Genomic DNA, 11884 nt, shown 5'->3' with positions numbered 1-11884 from the left:
CTCCAATAAAGACCTATATCTTTGTCCCCCATTTCTCATTTTTTTTTATTGAAATGTTGGATCAAAATTAATAATAATAAAAATTAAGAATAAAACATCAATTTCAAAAAAATTATAGTTAATTCATAAATAATGCATACACAATTTACCATATATTATAGAGAACTTTTTCTATTATTATAATGAGTGAGAATCCAAAGATTATAAATACGATTCTTGTCACATTCCTAAATGATTTCAGAAAGTTTTAGGAACCCAAATGATAACGTTTGAATTAGTTTAGTCCTGTAAGAAATTTTTTGATTAAAAACTCATCCAAAATTAATATAAAAGAAGATACATTATTTCAACTTTCAATAAAGTCTTCCATGTACCAATGATTTTTCCTCACTTAACTTCATTCAAAGACTAGAAGTATTGAATTAGGGAATAATTGACTAAGAAGGAGTGGGGATAACAAAATAGAATACACATTGTCATATATATTTTAGTTTTGAGCTCTTTTCTCTTTATGTTATTCTCTTTTACTCTTATGATTTTATAATTTTTATTTCAATATCTCCAAGTTACTCTAGATGACTAATTTATCTTTTTAATATGTAGATGATGTTTATTTTAGATCTTGAGTTTTGATATTGAATTGTTCAACTCTTTTCTATTGAATTTATTTTATTTTTCTTGAAATTCAAGTTGATTGCATGTGTAATTGACTTTGATAGGGCCCATTGAATCTACTTTTGAAATGTATGTGTATTATGAAATTTTTGCAAGATTTAAATTCTTTATTGGTTGGCACATTTATTTCTGCTTTAAGGTATGATTAAGATTAAATGTGAAGGATTCACTCTTACCTTTTTAATCTCATTTTGGATTGTTTAATCAATAGATTAATTTAAAAAGTATTTAAAAGATTAACATTCAATTTTAGAAACCTATGATATATGCATGAGCAAACTACATGTTTTCCACATGTATCCTCACACTTGAGACAATCCTGTCCAAGCCGGAAATATCAATAAGTATGTGAAGCTAACTCTTTCAGCAAATATTTTTTAATCTGCAAGACTTGAACTAAAGACCTTACTTAAGATGAATCAAGCATGTACCACTTGAACCAACACTCGGTGCATAAGATTGAATTGAAGCCTTATCACAAGTTTGTTTCTTAATTATGTTTTTATATCCTATAATTCAAAACTTATAGGATAAAATATGAATAAAGTGATTGCGGAGGTCTTTTAAATGTTGACATAAGACAACACTCTTTTAACAAAGTTCTGTCTATTTTGACCATCTTTCTACAACATTTGTCAAAGAAAATGCTTTCTATTTCTTATCATTCACACCATTCTTCTATAACATTTCTGTTTATTTGTTTTTTAAACTATCCTACATGTTTTACACTTAGCTTCCTTCAAGAAATTAAAGTAGATTCTCAACTTTTTCCTATAGGGATATTAAAACAATTGAAATCAAATGGTCTTTAAATACTAAACTTATCTAATTCAATTTGTTGAACCAAAAAGGAAAGTAACTAATAATAAAAAACAGTAAAATACTCAAAGTATCTTACCAAACTAAAAATGCAACATAACATATAGGTCTTAGAAAACTAGAAGCTACAATAGTAGTAACAAATTAACACAAGGTCTTACATACAACAACTTTCATTAGAATGGTCAAAGTAACAAGATTTGCCTAAGCCAAATAAGTAAAAAGAAACTGCAAATTACAAACATTCATTAGCTCCACTATGTATTCCTCTATTCATTTCTTCATTGGATTTAATTGAATCTTATAGTAAAAACACAACTTGTTTTCTCAAATTTTCTTATTGATAATGGGTGGACCCTCTAAACGAATATAATCATACATAATAGCCAGAAATGGACCATTGCCTCTTGCTTGTGTCAAAAAAATTGTATTATCTCCTTCAACAAATCTAGCACCAGATATGTCCACATTATAAAGCCAATAAAGTCCATGAATTCCATGTCTAGCAATAGAGTTATCCCTTCCTATCAATCCACTTGAAAATAGAGGATGATTTACCTTTGGATCATTAACTCGAACCTAAAATTATAGAACATATAAAAGTATATTTATTAAACATATGATGTTGATATAGAACTTTATGACATGGGTTTTATTAAAAAATGCACCTGAAGTTCAGAAAATGTTGCTGATGCCAAAGCCAGTCTAAGTTTATAGGTGCTGTTTTTGTTCACATTGTTAAGGTGAAACTTGATTTGCCATGTGGTTCCTTGATATGTATTATCATCTTTCTTCCTGAAAAAAAGAGAGGAAGAGATTAAACAATGTTGTTGTTCATCTTGGGGTATATAACAAGTTGGTGTTGTGAAAGTATTAATTGATTCTACCTGGTAACTTGAGCAAAGAACCAATCCTTGGTGTAGTCACTAACACCAACTGTGAAAACTAAGTCTTTGTCTGGGTATAGTTCTGCATATCTCTCCCATAGTCCATATTGCCTAAACCTGCCATTTATAATCCGGCTAGTATAGTCAAGACGACAAATTTCGCGACCGAAGTTTAGAGATGAAAAGTCCATTTAAGTGATACAAGAACTTTAAGTTGAAATGTATAAAACATGGAACAAGGAGACTAACTTGTCAGGATGATTGGCATAGAGTTTGTTAATATATTTGGGATTTGGATCAGGAACATAGAATTCAGCAGCCGAGCGATCAGGTATGCCTATTTCCCACAATGTTGGACCATCTCTTGGAGGCTCATAAACAAGATCACCAATGTCAATGTCACTACCTGTTTTCACATAAACCAAATACTAAAATAATTGACACAAAAACTATATGCAAAATAAAATAAGAAACAAGTAAAATTGGTTAATGAATACCTTCTGTTATGGTCACAACTACATCATATTTATAGTCACCAATAAAACCAGGTACCCATGCATAAACATTATAGTCCCCAATATGTATATTGCTGATGCAGAAATACCCATCATCATCTGCTTTAGCCCAAAATTGATAATTCTGATAACAAGTAAAATGTTACATTTATAAACTGCTTATAGTTTGTTTAATTCCATGTTTATAAAATAGTAAACTGGTGAAAATATGCACTTAATGAACAGAGGTTCGTTGTACTAGATCATGTCTCACACATTGTCGGGTCGTCAATGATAATGAAACAAAATAGCAACAATAATGAATGTTTATTTGACATGACATGTTTTTATTGGAGCGTGACAACGTATGAGACATGATATATGATAATAAATTCTTATGGATAATCAATATTAGACTAAAATTTCTGTTTTTCATGTCACCTTGGATTCTCTTTGCCATGATCCAATGTCCCCTGGTGAAGCCAAACCAACATAAGCACCTTTTGCTGATATGTAATCATCACTTATATACCTATATATTTTATTTACAGCACAAAAATTATAATTATGTTAAAAATAATAAACAACTAGTGAAATATTTGATGGATACAAAAAGAATTACTTCGATCATATTGCTGAAACTATGCACTTAGCTTAGTAAATTTAACCAACAGTTTAGGTGATTCTCATTCTTTGTTGCTATTCAGAATTTATGTAAAAATAAGATATATCATAAAAAATTAATTGTGATGAACTACTCAATCAATTATTCATTATTACATCATTAAAAATATTTTATTCTCATAATAATTTTTTTTTAAAAGTCACACATACAGTGATGTATGCTTGGCTGGTGTGTAAAGTTTTTATATATTAAAGATATATTAGAGGATATTTTTGGAAGATGATAGTTGGTTAAGAAGTTAGGAATTAACTAGTTAGGTTTGTGTTAGTTACTTGTTTTATAAGTTTTCTTTTCTTATTTTCTCTTGTATAAATAAGTCATATTGACTCACTTCTTACTCATTTAATTCAATGATAATAATGAGAAAAGTTACATTTCAATGGAGGCTTTGATTCTCTATTCTTTCTCTTTTTCTTCTTTCTTTCTTGTTCATATTTTCTTTCTCATTCAAGCATGACCTCTACCATTTTAACATGGTATCAGAGCATAATTATCTTTTGATAGCTTCCGCTTATGGTTCCATTAAGGATTTCATGGAAAACTTCAACAATCAAGAACATGGTGGTGCTTTCTTTTTCATCTCAATGGCCTTCATTAGTGTTATCTTGCTTCCAATAGGTGACAATGCTGCATGTGGCAAGACTATCTTGATTTTTTTGATTGCTCCAACGTTGGTTTTTTAGCATCCAATGTTTCTTTTCAACATATGTCCCTAATTCTTCATTATCACCTTCTTCATCGACCTTCAAATTCAGATCAAAGGAGTTTGGTTTTGGTCAAGAATTATTTTCAAGTACATAAGCTAGCTTCTTGATATCATCAAGCTCTTCAAGAATGAAGTACTATGACCAATTTATCCTATACAAGATTACATCATTTTCTTATTCTTCATCATTTATTCCTTTTTCTTATTCATCATTGAAGAATCTCATTATGATTAAGATTCAGGTCTATTCTCTTTCTTTCATCATCAGTGGTTGGTTCGCTTCTGTCCATGATAGTTAAGCTTAAATATAACTTCTATGGTGGATGGTTAAGCATTGGATGAGTAGCTTCTGTCCAGACTGGTTAAGCATTTGATGAGTAGCTTCTGTCCAGACTGGTTAAGCAAAGATATAGTTTCTGTTATGGATTGTTATTACCGTAACTTTTGGTTTTCAACAAACCATTTTCCAACATGGATGATTAAGCGTTTGATGATATAGCTTCTGCCATGAGTGATTAAGCTTTATTATTACTTCAAATTAATTTCAAGCTGGAGAGTGAAAATTTTCACTCACCAGTTTGAGGGGATATTAAAGATATATTAGAGGATATTTTTGGAAGATGATAGTTGGTTAGGAAGTTAATAATTAGTTAGTTAGGTTTGTGTTAGTTACTTGTTTTACAATTTTTTTCTCTTGTATAAATAAGTCATATTGCTCACTTCTAAGTCATTCAATTCAATGATAATAATGAGAAATGTTACATTTCAATGGAGACTTTGATTCTCTATTCTTTCTCTTCTTTTTTCTTTCTTATTCATCTTTTCTTTTTTCGTTCATAGATGACTCATACCATTTTAACTTTTATATTAATAGTAAATTAAACTTAAAGCATCACCAAAAATAATATACTACTTTTTTATTAATAGAAAATAAAATCAAGATAGTAAAAGACATTTACAATAATATCATTACATTATTTGTCTAAAATCTATATATTATTTACATAAAGATTTACACACAGTTGATCATTTATTTATATTATTTTTTATTAAGAGACAATAATAATTAAAAATGAATGATGAGCTGACAATATATCAAACTCTTATATTATTAGCACATACATTTTTACTTCCTTCATCATTTTATATTTAATCATTATACTGAAAGTATATAGATATTATATTCTTCCTCTTATTATCATTATTATTAATAAGTAATTCATCATAGACTACCATTAATGGTAAACATTTTTTTTAAATTTATATGAACATACCTCTCTCTGACCAATAATCTGCCACTAACATTACCACGTTGGTCCCACTTTGGGAAATCCTCAGATTCAGGAAAACTATAGGGCCAACTTTGTACTTCCACCAACATCTGTAATGTTACTTTACTAGGTCAGATATATTACAAAATATAATAACTATATGATAAAAATATGTAACTATATGATAAAAATATGTAACTATATAAAATGATATTAAACCTGAAGTTTAGCATCTTGCCATAGATTAAGGGGGTCATCTCCATCATATGCAGAATTCAAATAGATGAAAATTGGACCAAAAACCTTCTTCCATGCTTCACCAGAATTCAATTTTGGTACCAAATCCTCTCCACTATAATGAGCACTCACAAATACCTGATTACATTATTTTCGTACAAATATTCTAAAATTAGACCAAAACTATCTTATGGGTTGTTAAATTTAATTAAGAAATATTTATTTAATATTTAATATCTAATAACATTGACATTTTTTTTTTTGGTTTTCCACATGTATCTGCGCATTGGAGGCAATCATGTCCGAGCCAGTAATATCCACAAGTATGTGTGACTAACTCTCCAGCGGATATTTTTCCATCCACAAGACTTGAACTCGAGACTTTGTTCAAAGAGATTCAATCATGTACCACTTGAACCAACACCCGTTAGTACATTTGACACATTAATTGTAAACAATGTTGATTTAAAACATATTATAATTATTTTAGTACGATGAATATATATTTTTATCTATAATTGTAAATTAGTAACCATCAACCACTATATACTAAACTTATCTCAAATATTATTGATTGTCACGTTACTCTTAACTCAAATATTATTGATTGTCACATATACTCTTAAACTACACAGTACAGTACCATGTGTGAAGTGAGATATTGTCAATCACAAAATATGAAACTACTTTTTGTCTTTAAGATTTCCCTTTTCTATGTGGGTATATCTTCAATTTGCATGTTAATTAAAAAAAGTGACTACATATATTTTTAATTCTATTCTTTGAACTACTACTTGTACATGATCATATTTGTAACAACCAATAAATATTAGTTTTCATGATGTAAGCCCAATTAAATTTTTAGACAGATCAAAATATCGAAATTTTAATTTTCGAAAATGATATTTGTTGAAAGAAAATCACATACCACAAAAAGAATTAGTACATTTCCTACTATCAAATAAAATTATAAGAACCAACTGACGTTGGTTTAAGTGGTACATGCTTGATTCCTGTTAAGAGACAATAATAATTAAAAATGAATGATGAGCTGACAATATATCAAACTCTTATATTATTAGCACATACATTTTTACTTCCTTCATCATTTTATATTTAATCATTATACTGAAAGTATATAGATATTATATTCTTCCTCTTATTATCATTATTATTAATAAGTAATTCATCATAGACTACCATTAATGGTAAACATTTTTTTTAAATTTATATGAACATACCTCTCTCTGACCAATAATCTGCCACTAACATTACCACGTTGGTCCCACTTTGGGAAATCCTCAGATTCAGGAAAACTATAGGGCCAACTTTGTACTTCCACCAACATCTGTAATGTTACTTTACTAGGTCAGATATATTACAAAATATAATAACTATATGATAAAAATATGTAACTATATGATAAAAATATGTAACTATATAAAATGATATTAAACCTGAAGTTTAGCATCTTGCCATAGATTAAGGGGGTCATCTCCATCATATGCAGAATTCAAATAGATGAAAATTGGACCAAAAACCTTCTTCCATGCTTCACCAGAATTCAATTTTGGTACCAAATCCTCTCCACTATAATGAGCACTCACAAATACCTGATTACATTATTTTCGTACAAATATTCTAAAATTAGACCAAAACTATCTTATGGGTTGTTAAATTTAATTAAGAAATATTTATTTAATATTTAATATCTAATAACATTGACATTTTTTTTTTTGGTTTTCCACATGTATCTGCGCATTGGAGGCAATCATGTCCGAGCCAGTAATATCCACAAGTATGTGTGACTAACTCTCCAGCGGATATTTTTCCATCCACAAGACTTGAACTCGAGACTTTGTTCAAAGAGATTCAATCATGTACCACTTGAACCAACACCCGTTAGTACATTTGACACATTAATTGTAAACAATGTTGATTTAAAACATATTATAATTATTTTAGTACGATGAATATATATTTTTATCTATAATTGTAAATTAGTAACCATCAACCACTATATACTAAACTTATCTCAAATATTATTGATTGTCACGTTACTCTTAACTCAAATATTATTGATTGTCACATATACTCTTAAACTACACAGTACAGTACCATGTGTGAAGTGAGATATTGTCAATCACAAAATATGAAACTACTTTTTGTCTTTAAGATTTCCCTTTTCTATGTGGGTATATCTTCAATTTGCATGTTAATTAAAAAAAGTGACTACATATATTTTTAATTCTATTCTTTGAACTACTACTTGTACATGATCATATTTGTAACAACCAATAAATATTAGTTTTCATGATGTAAGCCCAATTAAATTTTTAGACAGATCAAAATATCGAAATTTTAATTTTCGAAAATGATATTTGTTGAAAGAAAATCACATACCACAAAAAGAATTAGTACATTTCCTACTATCAAATAAAATTATAAGAACCAACTGACGTTGGTTTAAGTGGTACATGCTTGATTCCTGTTAAGCAAGAACCCAGGTTCGAGTCTTGTGGATGGAAAAAATGTCCGTTGGGAGAGTTAGCCCCACATACCTGTGGATGTTTCCGACTCGGATAGGATTGCCTCAAGTGCGAGGATACATGTGGGAAACAAAAAAAGAAAATTGCAGGAGAGTTAAAAAAGCACTTACAGCAAGAGTAGTGGGTCCAACATGAGAAGTTAAGTTTTGTTTGACAGGACCACCTGATCGAAATTCATTACTTGGTGTAACTAACCAGAATCCCACTGCTGGGTCCTTACATATCCACCCATGAACTTGGCTATCTTTGTTGTCACATGAATATTGATACTTGTCATCCACCTATTCAAAATTATTATTCACATTTCATAATCCCAAAACAACTATGTTTTCTATACAATCATGTTCTTCCTTTTGTTTTTATGATACATGGAACAACATTTAACAACAAAAAGTGGTTTTAGATAGATAATGTTATCAATACATTGTAGAAATTATTTTATGATTCAGAATCAACTATTAATATGTTATGAGGAGAACGTAATGATAACACAATATGAAAACAAATCCTAATATTTTTTCCAATTCAATCAGATCGAGATCCATTTTTTCGTAGAGCTATTTACTCGATAAAACATATAACAAACATAAATGCACCTCTCCTTTGAATTCTGGTTCAACCGGATTAACAAGTAGAACTGCTTCTGGGTAAGCAAGAGCTTGGCCTCTAGATGGTAATCGGTCATCTGGAAGAGGCATATCTCTTTGTCTATTATCTGCCATTGCCATATAATGGAACCTGCATGCATGCACAAACCAAACCACACCATTACTTTAATTAATTAACATAATGTTACCTTATCAACTAATCATATTAGACTCTAATCTTTTTAACCAAGCATATAATAATATTCATAAATTATAAGTATGATAAGGACAAAAATAATTAATAAAATGTTAATTAACTAATTAAGTCATTGCATACTTGTCTTTTCTAAGTTTGAAAGCAATTCTTGTTTCATCAAGATTGAAAGCAGGCCAATCCTGTAAGTGCTCATAAATTGCATATGAGTAGAAGCCAGAAGAACCACGAAGCATTATGAACCTATAATAATGTGAGTAACACATAAAATTGTTAATAGTTAGATTTCTTTACCATATATATATATAACAATGTAATATACCAAGGGTTTGGTTTTATTCAATAACCTTTTATCAATATTTAATGGTACTAATTTGCCCTCTAGAGAGGTATCCCATGTCCTTGAGAAGGATAACTCAACTTGGTCCTCATTTTCCACTACAATTCTTAAAGTGGTTGCTTTTATCCTGCATTCACATTTCACACACAGTAATATATAATATGCTTTGCTTATGTGTATGTGAAATACTTTCATGAGTTTTTAATAAACAGGTGAAAATGAACTATATGTGACATTCAAGATGATATATTAATATTATAGGGTAATGTGTTAGGGGCTGGGAAACTCAAATACTAGTATATATGTTTTCTATGAACATCATCATCACATTGTTCATATCTATTACTGATTTATTGGCGAGTTGAGTTTTAGAGGGAAAAGGAAAAACTTGAGAGTTATGAATTGATGGATTAATTCCTAAGCTTAAATGTGTTGCAAATAAGCAAAAAGAAAGGAAAGAAGATAAACATACACATCAAATCTACCAGTGGTTCCTGTACTTGTGGGTGAGCTCCACACAAGGTCCCAATACCTACATAAATAAAGTTGAAAACAGATTTTTGTATTAGTAGTAGGAGAACCAAACGATTTTCCGTAACGTCCGTTTGTGAGTTGGGTTTTGGAGGAAAGTAAACAGAAATGGAAGGTTTCAGAGTCATCTCTGTTTCATGGCTTTGAAGCCTTCAATTTCTCTTCCCTACCCTCCAAAACCTTACTCGCAAACGACCGAGAATTTATAAAAACAACTTTGTAAATCATATCATACCCTCTATTAGATTCATCATTCAAAACTTCAAGCAAATTGTCAATATCATTATACTGTATTCCAGTCACAATTCCCTCTGGGTTTGATAATGTGACTCTTAATATGCCATTGTCTATCACCACCTGCATGCACACAAATTTTACTTAGAACAATAATGAACTTTAACTCTCTTCTTTCCTTGGTATATTTAATATAACAAACAACCAATTTCAATTGAAGTTTAAACATAACAAAAACCCAAATCTAAACAAGAATTTCATATAAATAATAACATCTACTTCTAACTACTATGAATAATCACATAATGAATTAGTAATATATGAAAGGAAACTCATTGTAGAGAAAAGATTTCAATTACATGATGATCTTCAATAGTAAGTTGCACCCCTACTATTGCCATGCTGATACTTTCAGTGAATCACACAAGTGCAAGATGAAAGTCTCACAGATTGAGAGAGTTTAGTTTTAGAATGGTGTTTATATAGTATCAATGTCTAGTTTTGAGCATAGCCTCTAACTATAAAAAGTTAAAAACAACTTATTCTTATGTACTATATAATTATATGGTTCCATCATTTAACCTAACTTGGCATACTAGGTTAGGCATGTTACTTATTGGGTTTCGTAAAAAAGAAGTTTTGTAATAAAAATGTAAAAAGTGATGAAATACGTAGAAACTGGTATTACCGACCAAACCGGATACCATGTAACTATGTTCCTAAGACTAAGCAACCGTGGACTTAAAATGTTAGTTTCCTTGAATGAGAGAGAAAGCATTCTTTAAATCTCTTTACTTAGTCGCCACAAGTTGTTTGGTGTATTGGATAAAGGCGTGCAAATGAAGAAGCAATCAATCACGTTATTGAATTATCAAAATTATGAGTTTTGTAATATCAAAATCAGGTTTTTAACATATGGTATTTTTTGATACTATTAGACATGAAAAGTTAATTTATAAATCTAAGCTACTTTTTTTCATTAGAATTGACTTCTTATTTAATTAGAATGTATCTAGAAACCAGGCCAGAAGGCCAATTACAATATTATTGTTATAGTTCACCAAGTTGTTAAATGATAATTAAACATGCAAAAGTTGTTTTTCATGTTCTGAAGGTAAATATGAAATTGATTAGGTTGGAAAGATGATTTGGAATGAACAGAGGAAAAAATGCCCCTGGTTTATGATGATTATAATTAATTCATATTTTTAGCTTAACTAATTCTGAAGGGGTAAGTGTAGTATTGAAGAAAGTTCACCATGTATGGTTGATAATCCTCAGTTCCTCACTACTACCCACCAAATGTTTTTTTATGGGTCATAGTAAGGATCATCTCCGGTAAAACAAGTGTTACACAATAACAAACGAGAAAACAATATATAATGTTAGTGCAAATGTTGTAAATAAGTATGAGTAATAGTTTTTGGTGGTATATAGAATGAGTTTGAATCCTGCATTATTGGAAAGTGAAACTATAATAAATTTAAAGATTTATTTATTTAAAAATAATTTTAAATCTATAACATTAATTTTTTTAAAAGACGTGTCATCATCCCATCCGGTACTGGAAGGTATCTGAGAGGATCTGGATTCAATATAGAATTGCTCCAAAGCAAATATTCAATCTCATGTTTCATGAGTGATGGTGGATGAAC

General features: G+C 29.6%; 1 protein-coding gene across 1 annotated transcript; it reads right to left on the bottom strand.

Annotated features, from left to right (window-relative positions):
* Window positions 1743-10721, bottom strand: LOC109344245 (probable rhamnogalacturonate lyase B). Its single transcript, XM_019582928.1, has 15 exons — window positions 10589-10721; window positions 10231-10352; window positions 9937-9996; window positions 9472-9591; window positions 9248-9367; window positions 8920-9061; window positions 8434-8604; window positions 7232-7387; window positions 7016-7122; window positions 3317-3407; window positions 2879-3020; window positions 2631-2787; window positions 2382-2498; window positions 2163-2289; window positions 1743-2073 (listed from the first exon to the last, which is right to left on the bottom strand). The coding sequence occupies exons 1-15, from the start codon at window positions 10628-10630 to the stop codon at window positions 1822-1824; spliced, it is 1926 nt and encodes a 641-aa protein (XP_019438473.1). The 5' UTR covers window positions 10631-10721; the 3' UTR covers window positions 1743-1821.

This window comes from Lupinus angustifolius, chromosome LG03, assembly GCF_001865875.1.
Source record: "Lupinus angustifolius cultivar Tanjil chromosome LG03, LupAngTanjil_v1.0, whole genome shotgun sequence".
NCBI lineage: Eukaryota > Viridiplantae > Streptophyta > Magnoliopsida > Fabales > Fabaceae > Lupinus > Lupinus angustifolius.
This window is presented reverse-complemented; position numbering and strand designations above follow the sequence as displayed.